Source organism: Caretta caretta, chromosome 28, assembly GCF_965140235.1.
Source record: "Caretta caretta isolate rCarCar2 chromosome 28, rCarCar1.hap1, whole genome shotgun sequence".
NCBI classification, from domain to species: domain Eukaryota; kingdom Metazoa; phylum Chordata; order Testudines; family Cheloniidae; genus Caretta; species Caretta caretta.
The window spans coordinates 2,307,750-2,335,487 of record NC_134233.1 but is presented as its reverse complement, the minus strand read 5'-3'; the positions used below and the strand labels follow the sequence as shown (position 1 = coordinate 2,335,487).

Genomic DNA, 27,738 nt, shown 5'->3' with positions numbered 1-27,738 from the left:
ATCCAGCTTCTCGTCCACTGTCACCCCTAGGTCCTTTTCCGCAGAACTGCTGCCGAGCCATTCGGTCCCTAGTCTGTAGCTGTGCATTGGGTTCTTCCGTCCTAAGTGCAGGACCCTGCACTTATCCTTGTTGAACCTCATCAGATTTCTTTTGGCCCAAGCCTCTAATTTGTCTAGGTCCCTCTGTATCCTATCCCTCCCCTCCAGCGTATCTACCTCTCCCCACAGCTTAGTGTCATCTGCGAACTTGCTGAGGGTGCAGTTAACCCTGTCCTCCAGATCGTTGATAAAGATGTTGAACGAAACCGGCCCCAGGACCGACCCCGTTACTTTTTCAACAGACGTCCAGGTACTTGAAGTCTCTCCATTACTACCAGGTCTTGGGATGTTTCCGTTAGATGGTTATGTCGTGGGGACCATCTTTGCTGGAGGGTTTTGAAAGGCGGCTGGATGGCTGTCTGTCTTGGATGGCTTAAACCAGGGATGGGCAAACTTTTTGGCCCAAGGGCCACATCTGGGTGTGGAAATTGTATGGCGGGCCATGAATGCTCATGAAATTGGGGGGTTGGGGTGTGGGAGGGGGGTGATGGCTCTGGGGTGGGGCCAGAAATGAGTTCAGGGTGCGGGAGGGGGCTCTGGGCTGGGGCAAGGGGTGTGGGAAGGGGTCTAGGATCCACCTGGGGGTGTAGGCTCTGGGGTGGGGCTGGGGAGTTGCAGGTGCAAGAGGGTGCTCTGGGCTGGGATCGAGGGGTTCAGAGGGCGGGAGGGGGATCAGGGCTGGAGCAGGGGGTTGCGGTGCAGGAGGGGGTCAAAGGTGCAGGCTCCGGGTAGCCTTTTCCTCAAGCAGCTCCTGGAAGCAGCGTCATGTTCCCCGGCTCCTACACGGAGGCGCTGCCAGGTGGCTCTGCGCCCTGCCCCGTCCGCAGGCGACGCCCCTGCAGCTCCCATTGGCCACAGTTCCCGGTCAATGGGAGCTGCGGGGGCGGCGCTTGGGGCGGGGGCAGCAAGTGGAGCCCCCTGGCTGCCCCTATTCATAGGAGCCCTGTGGCGCTCTGTTAAAATGCCTCACCCACCTAATCTTCCTTAATTGGTGGGCTACCGGAGACCTCACCCCCTATTTGATTTGTTGACACCAGAACTGGACCCCGGGCTCCAGCCGCGGGCCGAATCCAGAGGTCAAATAACCCTTCCTGCTCCAGATTCTTGTCGACATGTCGCCTCTCGCGCCGAATCACCAAGCTGGGGGTTAGTGACCCCTCCCCACCATCCGTGGGCCGCCCGGGTTTCCTCCCAGGGCACCGAGAGTTAATCCTGCCGGGGCCTACCGCACCCCGCTCGAGGCCGAACCCCCCCGCCCAGGATATTCAATGTTAATTAACTCGCCCCCCCCCCAGCTAACTGGCCCTTGACCCCGCCCCCCCCCACCCTCACACAGAGGGAGGGGGAGGCGGCGGCTAAGAAAGAGTTGGATTTATTGTATAAAAAGTTGATATAAAAGTTTGCTGGCAGGGGCGGGGGAACAGAGCAGCGCAGGGGCGGGGTCATGGGACCAGGGGGCGGGGTCACGGGACCAGGGTCCTCAGTAGGATGGGAACAAATCTTCCCGCCCCGCCCCCGTCCTGAGAATGAGGGCCGGGGGAAGGGACCGTCAGGCTGACCCTGCCCCCCTTGGGAGAGAGGGACTTTGTAAAAAGCTGGCAGTGGAAACTAGCTTAGTGCAAGACCGGACAGGGTGGGGAGGGTCCGGAGGGGGGGATTATTCAGAATCCTCCTCCTTCACCAGCAGCCTCTTTCCGCTCCGAGGCAGCAGCCCGTCCCCCGGCTCCTTCCGGGTCTTCAGCAACCTGCCCCGGGGAGAGAAGGAAGAGATTCAGAGCCGGGGAGAGAACCCAGGAGTCCTAGCACCCAGCTCCCCCTGCTCTAAGCACCAGCCCCCACTCCCCTCCCAGAGCTGGGGAGAGAACCCAGGAGTCCTGGCTCCCAGCACCCCTGCTCTAAGCACCAGCCCCCACTCCCCTCCCAGAGCTGGGGAGAGAACCCAGGAGTCCTGGCTCCCAGCACCCCTGCTCTAACCACCAGCCCCCACTCCCCTCCCAGAGCCGGGAGAGAACCCTGCAGGTCCCACGCCCAAGGGTGTAACTAGACTCTGTTCCCTTACCAGCAAGGACCCCGCTGTTAGGGGTCAAGCCAGGCTCCTCCCTCTCTCCATGAAGAGCGGGGGGAACCTCCCCTGGGGCACCGAGCCCCCCGCCCTGAGAGGACCCTTAGCCCCCCTCCCCCTTTGCAGCTAGGCCCCGCCTCCTTCCATCAGAGGGGGGAGCTTCCTTTGGTACAGCTAGGCCCAGCCCCCCCAGGAGGCAGGCCGGCCCCCTCCCTTCCCAGGCAGGGCCCTGCCCCCTTTCCACCTGGAGGGTGTGGGGTTCCGGTGACTCTCCGACTCCCCCTGCTGCTTGGCGGCCACCATCTCCAGGGCGTCATTGATTTCCTTCAGCATCATGTATCGTTTGCGCCCGTGAACCTGGTGGGGGGGAGAGAAAGAAAGAGGCGGGGGGGAGGGTCAGACTCCCCTCCCCCACAGGACAGGCCAACGCCCTCCAGTGCCCTCTAATCCCAGATCCCCTCAAATTGCATACAGGATGGATGGACCCCACTCCCCTGCCAGAGCTGGGGATAGAACCCAGGAGTCCTGGCTCTCAGCCCTCCCTGCTCTAACCACTAGAGCCCATTCCACTCCCAGAGCCAGGGAGAGAAGCCAGGAGTCCTGAACCCCCAATTTCCCCACCAGGACTCACCTCGAGGAGGAAGACCTCTTTCTCGGGGGACACCACCCGCTTCTTGGGGTTCTCAGCTGTTTCCATGCTGGCCTGGAGAGCTGCAGGGGGTAGGAAAAGCACATGTCAAGCCCTTCACCCCCTGGGAAAGTCAAGCTGCCCTATTCTGGGGAATAAGTATTGAACGAGCTTCAAAAAGTTAAAGCTTTATAACCGCCAAAACCCCCAAATTGTCCTCAGCGCCGGTCAAAAATATTACCAAGTGAATATCCTCAATCCTACTCTCAACAGATCGCAAGAGCATCCATCCTGCTGGAGAATTTATTTGTGTTTGATTGAAGAATATTGACTTTAGTTTGCCTATCTGCCAATTTCTACTGTTGATGGAAATATTTGGTCACTGGCTTGCATGGGCGAGGCGAATGGACGTTTACTGACATTTCCCGATAAATAGATTAGAAAGACAGAAGAACGGATCATTGATGGTTGTAAGACAAGTGTCATCAATGGGTCCGACCGTCGGAAGAATGGATCATTGACGGTTGTAAGACAAGCGTGATCAATGGGTCCGACCGACGGAAGAATGGATCATTGATGGTTGTAAGACAAGTGTGATCACTGGGTCCGACCGTCGGAAGAATGGATCATTGATGGTTGTAGGAGAAGTGTGATCAATGGGTCTGACCGACGGAAGAATGGATCATTGATGGTTGTAGGAGAAGTGTGATTAATGGGTCTGACCGACGGAAGAATGGATCATTGATGGTTGTAAGACAAGCGTGATCAATGGGTCCGACCGACGGAAGAATGGATCATTGATGGTTGTAAGACAAGCGTGATCAATGGCTCCGACCGATGGAAGAATGGATCATTGACGGTTGTAGGAGAAGTGTGATCAATGGGTCCGACTGACGGAAGAATGGATCATTGACGGTTGTAGGAGAAGTGTGATCAATGGGTCCGACCAACGGAAGAATGGATCATTGATGGTTGTAAGACAAGTGTGATCAATGGGTCTGACCGACGGAAGAATGGATCATTGATGGTTGTAGGAGAAGTGTGATCAATGGGTCCGACCGACGGAAGAATGGATCATTGATGGTTGTAAGACAAGCGTGATCAATGGCTCCGACCGATGGAAGAATGGATCATTGACGGTTGTAGGAGAAGTGTGATCAATGGGTCCGACTGACGGAAGAATGGATCATTGATGGTTGTAAGACAAGTGTGATCAATGGCTCCGACTGACGGAAGAATGGATCATTGATGGTTGTAAGACAAGCGTGATCAATGGCTCCGACCGACGGAAGAATGGATCATTGATGGTTGTAAGACAAGTGTGATCAATGGCTCCGACTGACGGAAGAATGGATCATTGATGGTTATCGGTAAAGGGAATAAAAAATCTTGGTGAAATTTCTATTATTCCCAGGTGGAATTGTTAAGCACTAATGCACGTCAGACTGGCCAATCAAGTTGGGTCGATTTCAGCTTCGACGTCTTGCTGGTGCTGAATTAAGGACATTGACTCCCATTTGGGTAAGTCCCTATTGGCCCCACCCCCTCAGGGGCCCCACCCCCACCCTCTTGGCCCCTCCCTTCACACTCACCTTTGGCTCCACCCCCTCAGAACCTCACACTTCCCCTTCCACCTGCCCGCTCAGATCCCCACCCCAAACTCCTTTCAGTTCCTGGGCCCGCCTCCGCACTCACCCCTCTTGGCTCTGGCCCCTTTGAGGGTCCCGGCCCCGCTAAGGACCCTGCCGGTCAATTTCTTTTGGAAATTCTCCTCCTCTGTCCTGCGGTCCCGTCCGGGGCAGGCGCAGACTCGAACCTCGAAACATCGGCGCCCCAGGAGCTGCCCGCTGCGCCGGAAGGGTAGAGAACGGACATTAGACACAGACAGGAACCCAAGAGTCCTGGGTCCCAGCCCTCCCCTCTCCAATCTCACTCCCCTCCTGAAGCCGGGGATAGAACCCAGGAGTCCTGGCTCAGTAGCACCCCCCGAATCTCACTGCCCTCCTGGAGCTGGGGATAGAACCCAGGAGTCCTGGCTCCCAGCCCAACAGCTCCCCAATGCCTCATGGCTGAATGGGGGTACACAGGATGTGGGGGGTGGTCAGTTCTCTCCCAAGTGCTAGTCCCCGAGGGGAGCTACGAGGCGGGGGCCCGTGGAGGGCTGGTTGGGGGGCACTTACTGCTTGCCCTCCAGAGTGATGATGGCCAGGATGGGGCGCCGGTTCATGCCCCCCATGCAGGAACTGTTGCACATGAAGTTATACAGCACGGTGGTGCAGTCGGACCCCACCTGCAGGGCAGAGAGGGAATTGCAATGATGCCAGGGGCCCCTATCGGGGACAGGCCCCGTGCCCCATTCCCCACCCCCCTGAGCCAGACAGTCCCCGCCCTGGGGCCGGATGGGAGCCAGTGCCCCCTGGAGGGGACAGGCCCCATGTCCAGGTACCTGGGGCATCTCGTAGGGCACCGTGACACTCTGGCGCTTGGTGTTTTCATCGTCGTGGTAATGTGCCTGCTGGTTCCCCTCGATCCGGATCAGGTGACGGGCTGGTGCGACCCCTGTCACGAGAGACGAGGGGGCAACTCAAGGGGGGACACCTCTGGGCCCCATATCCCCACTCCCTAACATCCAGCCTTCTCCTCCGGCAGATCAGAGCCAGGACTCCCCATCCCAAGATCCCTCCAGCTGGGTTTCACACACATACACCCCATGCAGCAGGGAGTTCCACAGGTCGCCACCCTCCCCAGCCACGCCCCTCACCATCGCTGTACTCCATGCAGCGCTCGTGGTGGGGGCAGCGTCTCACCACCTCGGCCACGTGCTCCGATTTCTTGTAGACGGCCGTGGCCCGGACGATGGAACCGGGCGGGGGCTGGCTGGCCATCTTGATCTGCACGGGGCAGGTCTTCGCCAGCTGGCAGAAGAGCTTGTTCAGCTCCGGGGAGTACTGTGGGGGTACGGAGACGGGAGTCAGCAGGGGGTGCTTTCCCCTGGCAGGCAGGGCTGGCCCCAGGGCAGCACTAGGGGGCGCGGTGGGGCAGGGGGCTCAGCAGGGGACGCCCTCCCCTGGCAGACAAGGCTGGCCCCAGGGCGGCGCTAGGGGGCGCTGTGGGGCAGGGAGCAGGGCAGGGGCTCATTTGGGTTGCTTGCCCCCCAGTCCTCCCTGGAATGCTGCTTCCCCCAGCCAGGTCCGTACGGTGCAGGTGACGGACTTGGCGGTCCCCGACTGCTGGAAGGTCAGCTCGAATCCATGCTCCCCAGCGTAATCCTCGGTGGAGGGGACGGTGGAAGAGGTGGGAGGCGGCTCCGGGGCCGGCCCGGGGAGCTCCCAGCCCTCGTCGCTCCCCCCAGCCTGCGGGAGCAGGAGGGAGGGGTCCGCCGAGTCAGACAGGCCCAGGCCCAGGTCCGGGTCCGGGAGGCTCTGTGGGGGAGACATGGCGAGCGAAGGGTTAATGCCACAGCCCAGGCTCTCCCCACACCCCCAACCGACCTCAGCCCCTCACTGAATCCTCTGCCCCCTCCCTCAACCCTGCCTTCTAACTCGGATCCAGCCAGCCCCACGGCCTCCCGGCCCCCAGCCCCTCACCATACCCCTGCCATTCTCCCATGTCCCACTGCACCCATAGTCCCCCCACTGCTCTCCAGCCCCCTGAGTCCACCCTAGTGGGTTAGAGCAGGGGGGAGCTGGGAACCAGGACTCCTGGGTTCTCTCCCCGGCTCTGGGAGGGGAGTGTGGCCAAGGGGGTGGGGGCGTGGCTGAGAGACAGGACTCCTGGGTTCTATTCCCCACTGGCCCCCAGCACTTACAAACAGCTCCTGGTTCTCTGGTGCTGTGGGATCCACATTGGTGGGCTGCAGCCTATTGAGAGAGACAAGAAAGATAAAAATTTGTGTGTGGGGGGGATCCAAGCTGTCCCCTCCGCCACCCGCACCATGCAAACGGAACCCAGCTCTGCTCTGCCCCTCTCTGAGCTCACCATACCTAAATTACCAGGGGTTTGGGGCATGCGGGGGCAGGTATTGAGAAGGGAAAGTGGGGACGATTATGTTAGGGAAGGCGGGGTGAAGCCCGGGGGGGGCTAATAATCTGGGTGGAGGGGGCAAGGAGCGAGGGGGTCCCCCCGACACTTACATCATGCTCCACCAATCAGAGAAGCTCTCCTGGCTCAGGGGTGGCTCCAGCCCGGGGTCCAACATCGGCTCCATTCTAGCTGTTTCCTAGAGGTAGGGTGACAATCAGAGAGAAGGGTTAAGGTGAAATTGAAAGTTGGAGTGAAATTAGAGATAAGGGTTAAGTTGAAATTAGACATAATAATGGTTAAGGTGAAATCAGAGGTAAGGGTTAGGATGAAATTGAAGGTTAGGGTGAAATCAGAGATAAGGGTTAAGGTGAAATTAGAGATACCGGTTAAGGTGAAATTGGAGGTTGAGGTTAGGGTGAAATCTGAGATAAGGGTTAGGGTGAAATTGAAAGTTAGGGTGAAATTAAAGGTTAGGGTTAGGATGAAATTGAAGGTTAGGGTAAAATCAGAGCTAAGGGTTAGGGTGAAATTAGAGATAATAATGGTTAGGGTGAAATCAGAGGTAAGGGTTAAAGTGAAATTGAAGTTTAGGGTTTGGGTGAAATCAGAGATAAGGTTTAAGGTGAAATTAGAGATAAGGGTTCGGGTAAAATCAGAGATAAAGGTTAGGGTGAAATTGAAAGTTAGGGTGAAATCAGAGATAAGGGTTAGGGTGAAATTGAAGGTTAGGGTTAAGGTGAAATCAGAGATAAGGGTTAGGGTGAAGGCAAGGGTGGGTGAGAGGGGTCAGGGTTTGGAAAGGGGTAGCAGGGTTCGAGTTACCCCTCTTGTTCCTAGAGGTATGAATCTGGCTGGATTAAACACACATTTTGTACACCCAGCTTCCGAAGTCGCTCTGTAGGCCGGCCCCGGCCCCCTCTCTATTTCCCGCTCTGCCAATCTCCTGCCTGACGCAGTGTCACACAACCGTCCAGACCCATCGAGAAAAACTCCACATGGCGTCAGGCACAGATCCCTGCAGGACTCCGCTTGGGAAGCCCCCCCAATTTAAGCATGCATCTGCCGGGGGCCAGGTCTGTCCGCCGGGGAATGCTATTCATAACAGCGTTGCGCTATTTTGAATCCCAACTCCAGTTACCTTTACGAACCTGACTTGCAAAAGGTTTGTTTGACAAGGCCCATTTCCCATAAAGCCCCATTGACGGGCTTTAATCTCTAGCCCTCTATCTCTAGCCCTTCCTCAACTGAATCCCGTAGCAGCTAATGGGCCTATATCCGGGGCATCCCCCTTTCGGCACAACATCAGCACTATTCTGGAATTTCCCCGGCCTTGCAAGATTTACTATGTATTAACATTGGCGAGCCAGAGACCTCCCTCGGCCAACTCGATGGGAACTCTTGGATACCAGTTATCCCGGCCTGCTGATTTAAAAATGTTGATCTGGAGTGGATGATGCTTAATATCAAATAACCTCCTTGGTTAGTAACAGGCCAGAAAGTACCTCATCAGCCTCATGTGACATGGATACATCATCCTGCTCCTTCCCAAACATAGAACACCAATGTTTATTGATCGCTTCGCCCGTCTTTGCATCATTAACTGTTTTACTCTTTGCATCTAGCTTTACTCTTTGCATCTACAATTTCTTCTGCTCCTAATATATACTTTAAAACACTCCTTATTGTCCTTCACCCTGCCAGCTTTTTTCTTCTCATGTCTTTAGCTTCCCTTAGCAATTTCCTACACGTCATAACTTCTAATTGATTGCAATCTATTTCCCCCCCTTTTTTTCCCATTTGTTGTACGTTGCTTTTATTTCTAACGGCTGCCTTCATCGCTGACACAGGATGGGCATTTAGCCAAATTTATTTCTGTCTCTTGCTGGCAGCTTTTGTGGATTTTTAAAGAACTCCCAATTCTCATATTTCTGTCTACACTTTTCCTCCGCTTTGGGAAACTAGCAGCATTAAGTGTGCATTTTACTGATGAGGAGCATCATCTGTTTGCCCATATCGAATGTAACCAGGTCACAAACACGGGTCCCTAGGCAACCACCAGTTTCCAGGCCAGAGATTAATTCATCTTTATTCATCATAGCAAAGTCCAAAATAGAGACGCCTCGTGGTGGGTGCAATTTCTGCTTGTGTTAGAAAAATACCGGCTAGTGGTTAGAGCAGGGGGGCTGGGAGCCAGGACTCCTGGGTTCTATTCATGGCTCTGGGAGGGGAGTGGGGTCTGATGGTTAGAGCGGAGGGGGGGGAGGGCTGGAAGTGAAAGTCTCTGCTACTTTCCCCTCCCACATCAGAGTGGGGTTTGGCGCAGACGCAGGAAGAGCCGCGCACCGGGCTGGGGACTGGGCCTTTGTGCACAGCAACATGGGGCTGGAAGGGACCTGGGGGGTCACTGAGTCTCCCTCCCCTCCCCTGCTCCTCCCTCTTTCCCTCACACTCCTCCCTCGCCTCACCTGCTCCTCCCCCTTTCCCCCCACTCCTCCCACCCCCTCCCCCACTCCTCCCTCCCCTCACTTGCTCCTTCCCCTCGCTCCCCCTGCCCCCCTCTTCTCCCTTCCCCGTTTGCCCCCCAACTCCTCCCCTGCCTGTCCCCCCTCTTCCCTCCCCACCTCCCCACCCTCTCCCTGCCTGTGCCCCCCACTCCTCCCCCCACCTCCCTTCCCTCACCCCACTGCTCCCCCACTCCTCCCTCCCCCTGCCTCTCCCCCCTCTCTTCCCTCCACCCATTGCCCCACCCACTCCTGCTTGTCGCCCCGCCCACTCGACGTTCTCGGAACGTTCCAGGCAGCCCCAAGGAGGGAGAGGCACCGGGCGGGCCATACCATTCCTGCCGGAGAGGGGGACGACGCCTTCAAGACCCTCCCAATAGCTCAAGGTTTAACGCACACACCCCCCGCCCTTGTGCACGGAAGCTTGGGTGGGGAGCTCCCCTCCCCTTCCCGCTATGTACCTGGCGCCTTCAACCCTGAGAACATACTCCTCGCACACACACTTTGTCTGCCCCCCCTGTTTCGCATAATGGTGCCTTCCAATGGCAAGGGTAAGAGAGGGCAGGCGGGCCCTACCATTCTGGAAACGGGGAAGGGGTGTGTGTGTTTGAAAAAACGGTTCAAATCCTTTCAAATGGGGGGGAACAGACCCATCCCTCATGCAATACAGACAGGCAACAAGCGGGGAGGGGAACTGCTCAGGACGGGGGGAACAAGGTTCCCCCTTAAAAATATAGCGCTCCCCCTCCATTAAGACACAATGGGCTGGTCCAGGATGAACCAAGACTGGAATGGAGGAAGGGGGGGAGGAGCCAAAGTCCTTTCTCGCTGAGACACGTCCCCTCCCCTCTCGGGAGAAACCAAAATAGCCCCAGAGAGAGAGGCTGGCGCTGCATGGTTTGGCCTTTTCTGCTGCCCTCCCCCATGCACCCCCCCCACCGCTCCAGCCAGGGTCCCATGCACCCCCATCCCATTGTCCCACCCCCTGCCAGGGTCCCATGCACCCCCATCCCATTGCCCCACCCCCTGCCAGGGTCCCATGCACCCCCCCACCGCTCCAGCCAGAGCCCCTATGCACCCCCATCCCATTGCCCCACCCCCTGCCAGGGTCCCATGCACCCCCATCCCATTGTCCCACCCCCTGCCAGGGTCCCATGCACCCCCCCACCGCTCCAGCCAGAGCCCCTATGCACCCCCATCCCATTGCCCCACCCCCTGCCAGGGTCCCATGCACCCCCCACCGCTCCAGCCAGAGCCCCTATGCACCCCCATCCCATTGCCCCACCCCCTGCCAGGGTCCCATGCACCCCCCCACCGCTCCAGCCAGGTCCCCTATGCACCCCCATCCCATTGCCCCACCCCCTGCCAGGGTCCCATGCACCCCCCCACCGCTCCAGCCAGAGCCCCTATGCACCCCCATCCCATTGCCCCACCCCCTGCCAGGGTCCCATGCACCCCCCACCGCTCCAGCCAGAGCCCCTATGCACCCCCATCCCATTGCCCCACCCCCAGCCAGGGTCCCATGCACCCCCCACCGCTCCAGCCAGAGCCCCTATGCACCCCCATCCCATTGCCCCACCCCCAGCCAGGGTCCCATGCACCCCCCACCGCTCCAGCCAGAGCCCCTATGCACCCCCATCCCATTGCCCCACCCCCTGCCAGGTCCCCTATGCACCCCCCACTGCTCCAGCCAGAGCCCCTATGCACCCCCATCCCATTGCCCCACCCCCAGCCAGGTCCCCTATGCACCCCCATCCCATTGCCCCACCCCCTGCCAGGTCCCCTATGCACCCCCATCCCATTGCCCCACCCCCAGCCAGGTCCCCTATGCACCCCCATCCCATTGCCCCACCCCCTGCCAGGTCCCCTATGCACCCCCATCCCATTGCCCCACCCCCTGCCAGGGTCCCATGCACCCCCCACCGCTCCAGCCAGAGCCCCTATGCACCCCCATCCCATTGCCCCACCCCCTGCCAGGGTCCCATGCACCCCCCACTGCTCCAGCCAGGTCCCCTATGCACCCCCATCCCATTGCCCCACCCCCTGCCAGGGTCCCATGCACCCCCCACCGCTCCAGCCAGAGCCCCTATGCACCCCCATCCCATTGCCCCACCCCCAGCCAGGTCCCCTATGCACCCCCATCCCATTGCCCCACCCCCAGCCAGGTCCCCATGCACCCCCCACTGCTCCAGCCAGAGCCCCTATGCACCCCCATCCCATTGCCCCACCCCCAGCCAGGGTCCCATGCACCCCCCACCGCTCCAGCCAGAGCCCCTATGCACCCCCATCCCATTGCCCCACCCCCAGCCAGGGTCCCATGCACCCCCCACTGCTCCAGCCAGGTCCCCTATGCACCCCCATCCCATTGCCCCACCCCCAGCCAGGGTCCCATGCACCCCCCACCGCTCCAGCCAGAGCCCCTATGCACCCCCATCCCATTGCCCCACCCCCAGCCAGGGTCCCATGCACCCCCCACCGCTCCAGCCAGAGCCCCTATGCACCCCCATCCCATTGCCCCACCCCCAGCCAGGGTCCCATGCACCCCCCACCGCTCCAGCCAGAGCCCCTATGCACCCCCATCCCATTGCCCCACCCCCTGCCAGGGTCCCATGCACCCCCCACCGCTCCAGCCAGAGCCCCTATGCACCCCCATCCCATTGCCCCACCCCCAGCCAGGGTCCCATGCACCCCCCACTGCTCCAGCCAGAGCCCCTATGCACCCCCATCCCATTGCCCCACCCCCAGCCAGGTCCCCTATGCACCCCCATCCCATTGCCCCACCCCCAGCCAGGGTCCCATGCACCCCCCACCGCTCCAGCCAGAGCCCCTATGCACCCCCATCCCATTGCCCCACCCCCTGCCAGGGTCCCATGCACCCCCCACCGCTCCAGCCAGAGCCCCTATGCACCCCCATCCCATTGCCCCACCCCCAGCCAGGGTCCCATGCACCCCCCACTGCTCCAGCCAGAGCCCCTATGCACCCCCATCCCATTGCCTCACCCCCAGCCAGGTCCCCTATGCACCCCCATCCCATTGCCCCACCCCCAGCCAGGTCCCCATGCACCCCCCCCCGCTCCAGCCAGGTCCCCTATGCACCCCCATCCCATTGCCCCACCCCCAGCCAGGTCCCCTATGCACCTCCATCCCATTGCCCCACCCCCAGCCAGGCCCCCAAGCACCCCCCATTGCTCCAGCCAGGGCCCCATGCAGCCCCCAGTTCCCCAGACAGACACCCCCCCAAGTAATCCCCCCGTGCACTGCCCTGTCCAGGCCCCTCCTGCATCCCCTCAAAATGTAGACACCCCCCACCCCCGGTTTGCCAGGGACCAGCACACCCCACCCTTCATCAGGCCAAGATTCTGCACAAACCCTCCACCTCATTTAAGACGCTCCCTCCTTACCCCCCCCGCCCCGGGATTCCATATCTCTCCCCCCACACCTCCCCACCCCCACCCACACACTCGGGGGCCCCTTCTCCACCCTCATGGGCTACGGAGATGACCTGCCAGCCTCTAGATGTGTCCCCCACCCCCCAGGCCCTTCAGAAAAACTGGACAGTGCGTGGCAAGATTGTTTCATTGTTTCCTTGTCTCCCCACTCCCCGGACTGTCTGTTCTCTGTCTCTTGTCCGACACTTAGACTGGGGGGGGGCGGCAGGGAGCGTCTCTGTGTTCTGGATTCGTACAGCACCTGGCGCGGTCGGGGCCCGGTCCAAGACTGGGCCCAACGCAGGCCCTGTCGCGATACAAATAAGGAGGAAGAATTAATCATCGGCCCAAGTCCTCCGGTCACCTTCCAGGATGGCCGGGGCGGGGAGCTTGGCGGGAGATTCCCTCCCTTTCGCTCTGCTATCTCCCCCACCCTGATCTCGATGTTCGGGGGGGCCGAACCCCGCAGATCGCAGCGTTCCAAGGGTCAGGACGCCCGCGGATCAGAACGTTACGTGGGAACCCTGTGGAGCCGGAAGTCCCACAGATCAGGACACCCCCCCTTGCCCCCCGGCAGATCTCAACATTCCATGGCCAGAACCCCGCCACCCCGATGTGCCATGGGCCGAGTCTATTCCCCGACCCCCAATGGATCTTCATGTTCAACGGATCGGAACCCTCAGTGGATCTCAACGTTCCAGGGACCGGAACCCCGCGGATCTCAACGTTCCAGGGACCGGAACCCTGCGGATCTCAACGTTCCAGGGACCGGAACCCCGCGGATCTCAGCGTTCCAGAGACCGGAAGCACGCGGATCTCAGCGTTCCAGGGACCGGAACCCCATGGATCTCAGCATTCCAGGGAATGGAACCCCGCGGACCTCGACGTTCCAGGGATCGGAACCCCGCGGATCTCAGCATTCCAGGGACCGGAACCCCGCGGACCTCGACATTCCAGGGACCGGAACCCCGCGGACCTCGACATTCCAGGGACCGGAACCCCGCGGACCTCGACGTTCCAGGGACCGGAACCCCGCGGATCTCAACATTCCAGGGAATGGAACCCATGGAGCTCAATGCTCCACGGATCAGAACCCTCAATGGATCTCAACCTTTAATGCATCAGAACCCCACAAGATCTTGGTATTCCACGGACCGGAACCCTATGGATCTCGACATTCCACAGACCGGAACCCCACGGATCGCGACGTTCCACGGACCGGAACCCCGCGGATCTCGACGTTCCACAGACCCAACCCTCGCAGAGCTCAGTGCTCCACGGATCAGAACCCTCAGTGGGGAACCTCAACGTTCTAGGGGCCGGAACCCGGCGGATCTCAACATTCCACCGATCAGAACCCTGCGGGTCTCAACATTCCACCGATCGGAACCCTGCGGATCTCAACATTCCACCGATCAGAACCCTGCGGATCTCAACATTCCACCGATCGGAACCTCGCAGATCTCAACGTTCTACCGACCGGTCCCCCGCGGATCTCAGCGCCCCCGGGGTACTCCGCCTCCCCCCTCTTGAGCCGGAGCCAGACCAGAAGTGCTTTCATGACTCAGACCCTGATTCATAACCTCACAGCTTCACCCCAGCCCGGTCTCGACTCAGCTCTCGGGCCAGCATCACGGCCTCCCCCCGCCCCGTGCCTGACTCCGCCATCATCGCCACCCCGCACCGAGCCCCCTCCCAGCCCCCCAAAAGTCACCTCCGCGGAGATCTCCCCTCCAGTCTCTCTCCCGGGCACTTTGCATCCACATGCACGAGTTGGGGATTTCCCGGCGGCCCAGGATGCATTGCGCCGCTGCCTTGGCCACGTGACCGTGGGCACGGTGAGGCCATGGCCGCCATCTTTACTGTGGACAAAAAAAAAAGACAGGTTTCAGAGGAAAAAAAAAAAAAAGAAAAAGTGGCTGGGCCGTGCTGGTTTCTGGGAGCCAGGACTCCTGGGTTCTCCCCCTGGCTCCGGGAGGGGAGTGGGAGCTGGTGGGTTAGAGCCGGGGGCGGGGCTGGGGGCCAGGACTCCTGGGTTCTCTCCCTGGCTCTGGGAGGGGAGTGGGGGCTGGTGGATTAGAGCTGGGGGGGCTGTGGGCCAGGACTCCTGGGTTCTCTCCCTGGCTCCGGGAGGGGAGTGGGGGCTGGTGGGATAGAGCCGGGGGGGGGGGGCTGGGGGCCAGGACTCCTGGGTTCTCTCCCCGGCTCTGGGAGGGGAGTGGGGGCTGGTGGGTTAGAGCTGGGGGGGCTGGGACTCCTCCACCCCAGTGGGAATTATCCACAGGCCGGAGGTAGCTCTCAGAGCTCTGATTCCCTGGCATGGGGGGGCCCTTGTTACCACCCCAGCTGCCAGTGGGTTCTCAGGACCCAGCGGCAGGGGGTGGGAATAAGGGGTTCACGCGGGATCTTTCACCCCGGCACGTGCCCTGCTCGCTTGTCTTCCCATCCTCCAGCGTGTGGTTTCATCTGAGCCGCAGGCTTCCCGGACTTGGGAATTCCCCCCCCCCCCCCATCCGGCTCGGCAGCCAGATCCTGATCTTGTGGGGAGGGGGGGGGGGCCTGGACAGCTGTAAATCCCTGCGCTATATAGATCACAGGTGGCAGGCTGGAAGGCCACACCCAGCCCCATCGCCCGCCGGCCCCAGGTGGCCATGGAGTGCGTCGTCCGCCCGGCCCAGAGCACCGACTGCGACCACGTCATGGCCATGATCCGCATGAGCTGCTGCGGGGCTGGGGTGGGGGCTGCTGGGGGCATCAGGATGCCGGGGTTCCCTTCCTGAGTGACTTTGCTCCCCTGGAAATGTTCTGTGCCTCAGTTTCCCCAGAGGCGGCGAACAATCTGTGCTCTGTTAATTCATCAATGCCTTGCCCCGTCCGTCCGTCCCTACACAGCTAATCTTATCTCTCCATCCCCAGACAACACCCCACAGTGTTAGGGTCCCGCCGCCCACCCTGAGTCTCGCTCGTTCCCAGGGTCTCTGTGTCACGGAGTCCTCGGGCGATGCTCTGGAACTGCTCCCTACGAAGCCAGGCAGGACTCTGGGGAAGTCTCCTCTCTATGAGCAGCCTGTCTGCAGGACACACAGCTCCCCCGGCTCCACCTTCCTGACCTCGGAGCATCCAGCATCCTCTGCACCTCCGTGCACTTCCCCCAGCGAGTCCGCTCAGACGGGGTCCTGGGGCAGCCAGAGGGTCCTGCCCCCCAACTCCGCAGTCAGACGTGACTCTCAGCCAGCCAGTAAAACAGAAGGTTTATTAGACGACAGGAACATGGTCTAAAACAGAGCTTGCAGGCGCAGAGAACGGGACCCCTCAGCTGGGTCCATTTTGGGGGGCAGTGAGCCAGACAACCCCGTCTGCCCTTCACTCCATGTCCCAGCCAGCCCCAAACTGAAACTCCCTCCAGCCCCTCCTCCTCTGGGCTTTGTCCCTTTCCCGGGCCAGGAGGGCACCGGATTCCTTTGTTCTCCAACCCTTTAGCTCTCACCTTGCAGGGGGGAAGGGCCCAGGTCATCAGCTGCCAGGAAACAGGGTGTTGGCCATTCTCTGTGTCCAGACCCCTGCCCACACCTGCCCTCTAGGGCTCTGCAAGGATCATACACCCTCATCCCCCACCTAGATACTTAAGAACGGCCTAGGGGAAACTGAGGCACCCCCACACTATTCAGAGAAAACATTAAGAACAGTTCTGCTTCGTCATGCTCTGGCTCTGTTTGTTCCCCCCAGGAGATTGCCGAATATCATAACAAGCTGGACAAGGTGACAATTAACTCCCAGGGTGAGCCAGACAGTGGGGGGCCGGGCATGGGGAGGGGACACCCCCAAACTCAGCCTGATCCACCCCAACTCACTTTGACCTCCCAACCTTCCCTGGAAACCTCCCCCAAATTCACCCCTCTGGCCCCCTTCTGGCCTTCCCCCCAAACTTCCCCCGAACTCCCAGTTTTCCCCAATCTCATTCCTGACCCCCCCCCAATCCTTCCCACCACCACCCCAAACTCCTCCCCACACCTGTTGTCTGTCTGCTCCATTTCTCCCTGTAGTGTTGGGGGCTGACAGGTTTGGAGGGGACCCCTTCTACCAATGTCTCGTAGCAGAACTGGCCCCAGAGCAAGAAGACAAGCAAGGTACGTAAATTCATAATCCTCGCTCCGGTGTCAATCAGGAGTCACTCTACTGGAGTGCACAGGACTGCTTCCCCTCTAGCTCACTCCGGTGTCAATCAGGAGTCATTCTTCTGGAGTTCACATGGCCATTTCCCCTCTTGCTCACTCCATTGTCATACTGGAGTCAATAGGTCCAATTCATAGAATCATAGAATATCAGGGTTGGAAGGGACCTCAGGAGGTCATCTAGTCCAACCCCCTGCTCAAAGCAGGACCAATCCCCAATTAAATCATCCCAGCCAGGGCTTTGTCAAGCCTGACCTTAAAAACTTCTAAGGAAGGAGATTCCACCACCTCCCTAGGGAATGCATTCCAGTGTTTCACCACCCTCCTAGTGAAAAAGTTTTTCCTAAAATCCAACCTAAACCTCCCCACTGCAACTTGAGACCATTACTCCTTGTCCTGTCCTCTTCTACCACTGAGAATAGTCTAGAACCATCCTCTCTGGAACCACCTCTCAGGTAGTTGAAAGCAGCTATCAAATCCCCCCTCATTCTTCTCTTCTGCAGACTAAACAATCCCAGTTCCCTCAGCCTCTCCTCATAACTCATGTGTTCCAGACCCCTAATCATTTTTGTTGCCCTTCGCTGGACTCTCTCCAATTTATCCACATCCTTCTTGAAGTGTGGGGCCCCAAACTGGACACAGTACTCCAGATGAGGCCTCACCAATGTCGAATAGAGGGGGACGATCACGTCCCTCGATCTGCTGGCAATGCCTCTACGTATACATCCCAAAATGCCATTGGCCTTCTTGACATGAAGGGGAAAGGAGTCCAGGAGAGCTGGCTGTATTTCAAAGAATCCCTATTGAGGTTACAGGGACAAACCATCCCGATGTGTCGAAAGAATAGTAAATATGGGAGGCGACCAGCTTGGCTTAACAGTGAAATCCTTGCTGATCTTGAACACAAAAAAGAAGCTTACAAGAAGTGGAAGATTGGACAAATGACCAGGGAAGAGTATAAAAATGTTGCTCGGGCATGTAGGAATGAAATCAGGAGGGCCAAATCGCACCTGGAGCTGCAGCTAGCAAGAGATGTTAAGAGTAACAAGAAGGGTTTCTTCAGGTATGTTGGCAACAAGAAGAAAGCCAAGGAAAGTGTGGGCCCCTTGCTGAATGAGGGAGGCAACCTAGTGACAGAGGATGTGGAAAAAGCTAATGTACTCAATGCTTTTTTTGCCTCTGTTTTCACTAACAAGGTCAGCTCCCAGACTGCTACGCTGGGCATCACAAAATGGGGAAGAGATGGCAGCCCTCTGTGGAGATAGAGGTGGTTCGGGACTATTTAGAAAAGCTGGACGTGCACAAGTCCATGGGGCCTGATGCGTTGCATCCGAGAGAGCTAAAGGAGTTGACGGCTGTGATTGCAGAGCCATTGGCCATTATCTTTGAAAACTCGTGGCGAACCGGGGAAGTCCCGGATGACTGGAAAAAGGCTAATGTAGTGCCAATCTTTAAAAAAGGGAAGAAGGAGGATCCTGGGAACTACAGGCCAGTCAGCCTCACCTCAGTCCCCGGAAAAATCATGGAGCAGGTCCTCAAGGAATCAATCCTGAAGCACTTGCATGAGAGGAAAGTGATCAGGAACAGTCAGCATGGATTCACCAAGGGCAAGTCATGCCTGACTAATCTAATCGCCTTCTATGATGAGATTACTGGTTCTGTGGAAGAGGGGAAAGCGGTGGACGTGTTGTTCCTTGACTTTAGCAAAGCTTTTGACACGGTCTCCCACAGTATTCTTGTCAGCAAGTTAAGGAAGTATGGGCTGGATGAATGCACTATAAGGTGGGTAGAAAGTTGGCTAGATTGTCGGGCTCAACGGGTAGTGATCAATGGCTCCATGTCTAGAGGGCAGCCGGTATCAAGTGGAGTGCTCCAAGGGTCGGTCCTGGGGCTGGTTTTGTTCAATATCTTCATAAATGATCTGGAGGATGGCGTGGATTGCACTCTCAGCAAATTTGCGGATGATACTAAACTAGGAGGAGTGGTAGATACAGGAGTGGCAGGTAGGGATAGGATACAGAGGGCCCTAGACAAATTGGAGGATTGGGCCAAAAGAAATCTGATGAGGTTCAACAAGGACAAGTGCAGAGTCCTGCGCTTAGGACGGAAGAATCCCAGGCACCGCTACAGACTAGGGAACGAATGGCTCGGCAGCAGTTCTGCGGAAAAGGACCTAGGGGTGACAGTGGACGAGAAGCTGGAGATGAGTCAACAGTGATTCCCCTCTCGCTCACTCCGGTGTCAATCAGGAGTCATTCTACTGGAGGTCACATGGCCATTTCCCCTCTTGCTCACTCCATTGTCAGGCTGGAGTCAATAGGTCCGATTCCCCTCTTGCTCACTCTGGTGTCTATCAGGAGTCACTCCAGTGGAGTCAATGGGGCCAATTCCCATCTCATTCACTCCGGGGTCAATCAAGAGTCACTCCGTTGGAGCCAGCGATCTGGATCCTGAGCTAGTGTGAACCCAGAGTAGTTCTGACTCTGTGGCTTTATCCCCATCTTAAACCAGGTCCAACCCCGCCTCTCGCTGGATCCGGACCTGGACCCCAGGTCCTGTGTGGTACCCCCCCTCCCCCAAGTCCATCCCTACCCCACAGTGGCTGGCCCCTGTTTGATCCCTCTCTCTCCCCCAGGTCACCTAATCAGCTACGTCTTATTCTTCTTTGGGTACAGTGTGAACACAGGCCGTATCGTCTACTTGGAGAATCTGTATGTGGTCTCTGAATTCAGAGGTAGGGTGCCATGCTGCATCCTTTGGGGAATGAGCCACGGTGGGGGAGTGGATGGGGAGCAGGGGGAGTGAGAGTCAAAATCAGCCCCAGTGTGACTCCAGTGGAGTGACTCCTGATTGACTCCGGAGTGGAGTGAACAGCAGGAATCAGCCTTGCAGTCAAGAGAGAAGGAAGAGCTTCTGCTGGTGCGTTTCGTAACTGTTCCAAGAGCCAGGATTGCTCAGCCAAGGGTCAAGGCCGCCCGCTCAGGATGACGGCCCCAGAAGACTCCACCCCCTCTGTTCAGGTCATGGCGATAATCTGCACCGCCAAGTCCATCAGTGTTAACGAGCTAAGTAACAGGGATGTGGAAAACAAAGCAGGGGAAATGTGACGTCTCCCAGTAGGATAGCTCTGTCCTCTTAATGTGAACTAACGCTGTCAATCCGGAGGCACTCCGCTGTCGTTCACAGGGCTGGTTCCCCTCTCGCTCAATCCGGAGTCAATCGGGAGTCACTCCGCTGGCGTTCACAGGGCCAGTTCCCCTGTCACTCAATCCGGAGTCAATCAGGAGTCACTCCGCTGGCGTTCACAGCGCCGGTTCCCCTCTCGCTCAATCCAGAGTCAATCAGGAGTCACTCCGCTGGCGTTCACAGGGCTGGTTCCCCTCCCATTCACCCCGGTTTTGAGGACGGGGAGAAGGGGAGGAGACTATGGATGCTGATGGCGGGGGGGTTGGGAAGTGCCCACATGGACCCAAACGAACTGTAACCCCCTTTGCCGGGCTTTGGCTCCCTAGGCCCGGGGATCGGGAAGAAGCTGCTGAGTGAAATGGCTAAGGTAAGATTTTACCCCCTCTCCCTCTGCCCCACCCCCCAGGTTCTGCCCCCGCCCTCAGCCAACCCCAATGAGGGGGGAGGGATAGCTCAGTGGTTTGAGCATTGGCCTGCTAAACCCAGGGTTGTGAGTTCAATCCTTGAGGGGACCATTTAGGGATCTGGGGCAAAAATTGGGGATTGGTCCTGCTTTGAGCAGGGGGTTGGACTAGATGACCTCCTGAGGTCCCTTCCAACCCTGATAGTCTGATTCTGTGATTCTATGAGGGCAGGGGATTGGCACACGGGATTTGGGCTGGAGTGTCAGGTGATCAGGCACAAACCCCGCCCCCTTCTCCTTCACCCCACCCACCTCATCCCAGAGGGGGTGGGGCGGCCCCCCACTGGGGTCAGCAGCAGGCCCCGGGGGACATGCCCTCAAGGTGCCACTCTCAGTAAAGCTGGATTAGGGGAGGCTGGGATGGATTAATATGTCTGGATTGGGAGTAGGGGCAAATAGAGTTAACCTGTGTTGGTGTAGATTAAGAAGTCTGGATTGGGATTGAAGGTAGGTTGGGGATAGATTTAGTGGTTTGGATTGGGATTAGGAGTAGATTTGTATGGATTAAGCAGTCTGGATTGGGATTGGGGTAAATTGGGGACAGATTAAAGAGTCTGGATTGGGTTTAGAGTCAGATTGGGGATACAGGAAGAGGTCTGGTTTGGGATTCAGGCTAGATAATGTCGAGTTAAATAAAATGGACTGAATTAGAATTGGGGTTAGGTTTAGATAAACACCATCTGGATTAATATTAGGATGTGATTTGTTTTCTTGATTTGGATTATGGATAGTTGGATAAAGGTACCCTGGGTTTGGAATATATTTGTATAGCTGTGTCATGGATTCAAATGTCGCGCCCATTTTTGGCCCTGGATAGTCCCTTCAGGGCGAGAGCCCTTGTTGGCTGTCCACTCTCTCTTGGGGTTAAGCCCCCCCACCTCCTGGAATCACACCTCTCTGAGCCTTACCACGCCTGTCTCCCACCTCAGGGAGTCCCCTCGCTCTGGACCCCGGGACCTCCACTCCCAAACCCTCTTCTCTGGACCGGAGCGACTCTCAGCCAGTGTAAAACAGGAGGGTTTATTGAGCGTCTGAACCCAGCACAGGGCCCTCGGGCCTAGCAACCCCCATCTCTAGGCTGTTGTCTGCGGGTCCCGGCAACCAAATACCCTCTCTCACCACCTTGTTAAACTGAGGCGCTCCAAAAATCCCCAATTTCGTCACAAGCTGTAGTCGGGATTTGGGTGACAGGGCTCAATAGGTATAAGGGATTGAGAATGGATTAAGTGGAGAGTGGATTAAGGCTAGTGTTATCTGGGGGAATCTGGATTAAGTGGAGATGGGGGAATCTGGATTAGGGTTAGAGGAGGAGTCAGTGTCAAGTGGAGAGGTGGAATCTGGATTAGGGTTAGAGGTCGAGTAAGGATTAGGTTTAGATGGTGGAATCTGGATTAGGATAGGAACACAATGAGTCTGGATTAGGATTAGAGGGCAGAATCATTTGGTTTTGGTTGAGTGTAGCACTTTAGACATCTGTATTAGGATTAGGGTTAGATTGGTATCTAGATTGGGATTAGGAAGGCCTGGATTGGGATTATGATTAGATGGGGCTGGATTAAGTTGGTGAGATTTGTCCATGCATGGATGTGCCTTCCCTCTGACCCGTCTGCTCCCCCATGCGGTGACCCGCCCCTCCCCGTCGCGGCAGGCGGTGCTGGCCCGGGGCTGCAGCGAGATGAAGTTCATGGTGGTGGCGTGGAACAGCCAGGCCCTGGCGTGGTACCGGCACCTCGGGGCCCAGGACAAGACGGAGGCGAGCGACTGGCACTGCTTCGAGCTGGGGGCCGAGGCCCTGCGCAGGCTGGCAGGGGACGGACGGTGATTCGGGGCCATGGGGAGCCGGGCTGGGGCCACGGAGCTAAACCAGCCGGAGCCCTCCGGGCCCCATGGAGTCCTGCGTCTGCACCCCACAGCCCTCCATCCCTCCTTCCATCCCACACAGCCCTCCATCCCTCCTTCCATCCCACACAGCCCTCCATCCCTCCTTCCATCCCACACAGCCCTCCATCCATCCGGCCCTCCTTCCATGCCACACAGCCCTCCATCCCTCCTTCCATCCCACACAGCCCTCCAGCCCTCCTTCCATCCCACACAGCCCTCCAGCCCTCCTTCCATCCTCCATAGCCCTCCAGCCCTCCTTCCATCCACCACAGCCCTCCAGCCCTCCTTCCATCCCACACAGCCCTCCATCCATCCAGCCCTCCTTCCATCCTCCATAGCCCTCCAGCCCTCCTTCCATCCCCCATAGCCCTCCATCCCTCCTTCCATCCCTCCTTCCCCTACAGCCCTCCATCCCTCCTTCCATCCCTCCTTCCATCCCCCACAGCCCTCCATCCATCCAGCCCTCCTTCCATCCCCCATAGCCCTCCAGCCCTCCTTCCATCCCCCATAGCCCTCCATCCCTCCTTCCATCCCACACAGCCCTCCATCCCTCCTTCCATCCCACACAGCCCTCCATCCATCCAGCCCTCCTTCCATCCCCCATAGCCCTCCATCCCTCCTTCCAGCCCTCCTTCCCCTACAGCCCTCCATCCCTCCTTCCATCCCACACAGCCCTCCAGCCCTCCTTCCATCCCCCATAGCCCTCCATCCATCCATCCCTCCTTCCATGCCACACAGCCCTCCATCCCTCCTTCCATCCCTCCTTCCCCTACAGCCCTCCTTCCATCCCACACAGCCCTCCATCCCTCCTTCCATCCCTCCTTCCCCTACAGCCCTCCATCCCTCCTTCCATCCCTCCTTCCATCCCACACAGCCCTCCATCCATCCAGCCCTCCTTCCATCCTCCATAGCCCTCCAGCCCTCCTTCCATCCCCCATAGCCCTCCATCCCTCCTTCCATCCCTCCTTCCCCTACAGCCCTCCATCCCTCCTTCCATCCCTCCTTCCATCCCACACAGCCCTCCATCCATCCAGCCCTCCTTCCATCCCCCATAGCCCTCCAGCCCTCCTTCCATCCCCCATAGCCCTCCATCCCTCCTTCCATCCCACACAGCCCTCCATCCCTCCTTCCATCCCACACAGCCCTCCATCCATCCAGCCCTCCTTCCATCCCACACAGCCCTCCAGCCCTCCTTCCAGCCCTCCTTCCCCTACAGCCCTCCATCCCTCCTTCCATCCCACACAGCCCTCCAGCCCTCCTTCCATCCCCCATAGCCCTCCATCCATCCATCCCTCCTTCCATGCCACACAGCCCTCCATCCCTCCTTCCATCCCTCCTTCCCCTACAGCCCTCCTTCCATCCCACACAGCCCTCCATCCCTCCTTCCATCCCTCCTTCCCCTACAGCCCTCCATCCCTCCTTCCATCCCTCCTTCCATCCCACACAGCCCTCCATCCATCCAGCCCTCCTTCCATCCCCCATAGCCCTCCAGCCCTCCTTCCATCCCCCATAGCCCTCCATCCCTCCTTCCATCCCACACAGCCCTCCATCCCTCCTTCCATCCCTCCTTCCATCCCACACAGCCCTCCATCCATCCAGCCCTCCTTCCATCCCCCATAGCCCTCCAGCCCTCCTTCCAGCCCTCCTTCCCCTACAGCCCTCCATCCCTCCTTCCATCCCACACAGCCCTCCAGCCCTCCTTCCATCCCCCATAGCCCTCCATCCCTCCTTCCATCCCACACAGCCCTCCATCCCTCCTTCCATCCCACACAGCCCTCCAGCCCTCCTTCCATCCCCCATAGCCCTCCAGCCCTCCTTCCATCCCCCATAGCCCTCCATCCATCCAGCCCTCCTTCCATCCCCCATAGCCCTCCAGCCCTCCTTCCATCCCCCATAGCCCTCCAGCCCTCCTTCCATCCCTCCTTCCCCTATAGCCCTTCATCCTTCCTTCAATCCCACACAGCCCTCCATCCCTCCTACACAGCCCTCCATCCATCCATCTCTCCTTCCCCTGCAGCCCTCCATCCATCCCTCCTTCCATCCCTCCATCCCACACAGCCCTCCATCCATCCATCCCTCCTTCCCCTACAGCCCTCCATCCATCCCTCCTTCCATCCCTCCATCCCACACAGCCCTCCATCCATCCATCCCTCCTTCTATCCCCCAAAGCCCTCCATCCATCTATCCATTCCTCCTTCCCTACAGCCCTCCATCCATCCCCCACAGCCCATCCTTCCTCCATCCATTCATCCCTCCCTCCCTCCATCCATCCCACACAGCCCTTCCTCCAGCCAGCCATCTATCTCTCCCAAGCACCCTCCATCCCGCCACACCCCGCCCTCCAGCCCCAGTACAACCAGGCGACGAAGTGGCTGCCGACACCAATAAACACGGGCCAGACTGGGGCTGGGACGAAGGCCTCTTGTCTCAGCACCTCGCAGCGCGGGGACCCTGGGCGGTTTGCGAACGCAGACAGGGGGACGACCATGGGCACCCCCGGGAGTGTCATCAGCTCCCCCGTGTGAGAGATGGGGAACCTGAAACGAACCACTAGCCCCCACTCCCCTCCCAGCACCAGGGAGGGAACCCAGGAGTCCTGGCTCCCAGCCCCCCCTGCTCTAACCTCCAGCCCCTGCTCCCCTCCCAGCACCAGGGAGGGAACCCAGGAGTCCTGGCTCCCAGCCCCCCCTGCTCTAACCTCCAGCCCCTGCTCCCCTCCCAGCACCAGGGAGGGAACCCAGGAGTCCTGGCTCCCAGCCCCCCCTGCTCTAACCTCCAGCCGCTGCTCCCCTCCCAGCACCAGGGAGGGAACCCAGGAGTCCTGGCTCCCAGCCCCCCGTCCCATTGTCGCTGGGGTGACGCAGTCCCTGCAGGGATGGTGGCTGGGAGACCCGTTAGCAGTGGGGGGTGGTGGGAGCAGTGGGGGGGGGCACAGCTGGTGCTGAGCTCTGACAGCCTGGCGGGGGGAGTCTGCAGCCCCCCTGCCTGCAGCATCTCTCCAGCTTCTGGTGTGAGCAGGTCACAGGTGCCAGCTCTGATCCATCACCTCTGGGAGGGTGGGGGGGCCTTGCATCTCTCTCCTCTGCACATCTTTTCCTTTCTCTAGTGCCGGGGAGGGCCCCCTCTCCAGCATATTGATCGGGGCGCCTACCCCATTTCCGTCCCAGAGCCGAGGAGAGAACCCAGGAGTCCCGGCTCCCAGACCCCTATTCTAACAACTAGACCCCATTCCCCTCCCAGAGCCGGGGAGAGAACCCAGGAGTCCTGGCTCCCAGACCCCTGTTCTAACCACTAGACCCTATTCCCCTCCCAGAGCCGGGGAGAGAACCCAGGAGTCCCGGCTCCCAGACCCCTGTTCTAACCACTAGACCCCATTCCCCTCCCAGAGCCGGGGAGAGAACCCAGGAGTCCCGGCTCCCAGACCCCTGTTCTAACCACTAGACCCCATTCCCCTCCCAGAGCCGGGGAGAGAACCCAGGAGTCCTGGCTCCCAGACCCCTGTTCTAACCACTAGACCCCATTCCCCTCCCAGAGCCGGGGAGAGAACCCAGGAGTCCTGGCTCCCAGACCCCAGTTCTAATCACTAAACCCCACTCCCCTCCCAGGGCGGGTCCCGGAGGACACTTCAGCAAAGACCCCCACTCATCTCAGTGCGCGGATTCCTGTTCTGTTCAGCCGCAGACAGACTGGGCGGGGGGGGGGGGATGTGACTTCATCACCCTGGCCCCCCCCACCCCCCTCCAAGGACCGCCCTGCTGGGAGAAATTAAGGAAAAACTCATCATGTTTAATAGTCAACAGCTGAAAGGTCGGGGGGGGGGCCCCCCGCTGGGCCGAGGCCCGTTAACCCTCCCAGCACCAGAATCGAGGGTGTTGAAAGGGGGGGGCAGTGAGGGGTCACCCGCCACGGGGGGGTGTCACGGTGTGCCCGGGCCGGGCTCTGGAACTGCTCCCTACAAAGCCAGGCAGGATTGTGGGGACCCTCCTCTCTCGGAGCCGACTGTCCCCGGGGCAAGACGCTTCCCCAGCTTCCACCTTCCTGGGGCTGACCTCGGAGCATCCAGCCTCCCCTGCCCCACTGTGCGCTGTCCGCCCGGGTGGGGCTCCTTGGGGGGCCCTGCCCCCCAACTCCGCAGTCAGACGTGGCTCTCAAGCCGGCCAGTAAAACAGAAGGCTTATTAGACGAGAGGGACACGGTCCAAAACAGAACTATAGAGCCTCACACTCACCCTCTAAGGCTCTGCAACAATCACACCCCCTTATCCCACCACCTAGAGATCTTAAGAGGTGCCTAGGGGGAAACTGAGGCACCCCTAGAGTATTCAGAGGAAAGATTAAGAACAGCCCCAATTCGTCACATCTCTCCCCCCTTCGAGGCCGAACTGAGCGGGGTCATTTCAGCCGGTGACCTGGGGAAGTTCAAACCCGCCATGGATGCCCCAGCGTCTCTCCCGTTCCTTGGTGGGAGTTGCACCAGGCCCTTCCTGTTTCACACCCTCCCTTAGGTCGGGCGTGCCCGTTGGCACTCGCAGGCGGCACGTGGGGAGGTTTATGCGGCTCGTGCCCTTTGGCCACCCCAAAACCCCTGGGGTTCAAACTCAGATCGGGTCTTCTCCCAGCGCTCCAGTCTGGAGGGCTGCGATTCGGGCTCTCTGGGTGAAGAGCCCCCATCTTGACCTTGGCCAGCTCTGGGCTTTGGCGGCCGCTCCCCACCTTGTGGCCCAGGTATGACACCTCTGCCATCCCCACCTTGCACCTTCCAGCTTTTACCCTCGGTCCTGCCTCCTTGGGGCAGCCCAGCCCTCTTCACCGGGGACACGTGTTCCTCCCAGGTCTGGCTAAAGACCCAGATGTCCTCAATGGACGCCAGGGCCAAGTTTTCCACCCCCACCCCCCCAGCTTGTCTAGAATCTCACCGGGCCTAGGCCTGGACATGGTGAGGGCATTAAGCTTCTGATAGTCCCCACAGAATCGGATCGACCCGTCTTTCTTGGGGACCAGCCCCACGGGTGAGGCCCATGGGCTGTTGAACAGCTGGATCACCTCGAAAGCCAGCATGACCTTGACCTCTCTCTCCAGGCTCTGGGCTGTTTTCCCAGTGACTCTGATGGGAGGATTGGCTCCCACTTCAGGGAAGAGATCCACCAAGGGGTCTTCCCCCTTCTCCTCCCAATCGTCCCTTATCAGGTCTGGGGGTCCCCTCACTCTCCTCCCATCCAGCAGCTCCAAAGGGAAGAACCTGGTGGATTCCTGGGGCATTTCCCCGTACCGCAGGTGGGGCAGGTCCTTGTCCCCG

General features: G+C 59.0%; 2 protein-coding genes across 2 annotated transcripts; one reads left to right on the top strand and one right to left on the bottom strand.

Moving 5' to 3' along the window:
* Nucleotides 1-1,455: 1,455 nt before the first annotated feature.
* Nucleotides 1,456-14,563, bottom strand: TP53 (tumor protein p53). The gene is made up of 11 exons (XM_048833896.2): nucleotides 14,456-14,563; nucleotides 6,923-7,008; nucleotides 6,598-6,649; nucleotides 5,987-6,211; nucleotides 5,551-5,737; nucleotides 5,236-5,348; nucleotides 4,970-5,079; nucleotides 4,485-4,636; nucleotides 2,793-2,872; nucleotides 2,406-2,518; nucleotides 1,456-1,844 (listed from the first exon to the last, which is right to left on the bottom strand). The coding sequence occupies exons 2-11, from the start codon at nucleotides 6,994-6,996 to the stop codon at nucleotides 1,757-1,759; spliced, it is 1,194 nt and encodes a 397-aa protein (XP_048689853.1). The 5' UTR covers nucleotides 6,997-7,008; nucleotides 14,456-14,563; the 3' UTR covers nucleotides 1,456-1,756.
* A 772-nt stretch (nucleotides 14,564-15,335) lies between these two features.
* On the top strand, nucleotides 15,336-22,492 carry LOC125628697 (thialysine N-epsilon-acetyltransferase-like). Its single transcript, XM_075123827.1, has 6 exons — nucleotides 15,336-15,476; nucleotides 16,468-16,519; nucleotides 16,785-16,868; nucleotides 19,549-19,647; nucleotides 20,426-20,466; nucleotides 22,211-22,492. Exons 1-6 carry the CDS (start codon nucleotides 15,393-15,395, stop codon nucleotides 22,382-22,384), a joined length of 534 nt encoding a protein of 177 aa, XP_074979928.1. The 5' UTR covers nucleotides 15,336-15,392; the 3' UTR covers nucleotides 22,385-22,492.
* Nucleotides 22,493-27,738: the final 5,246 nt, after the last annotated feature.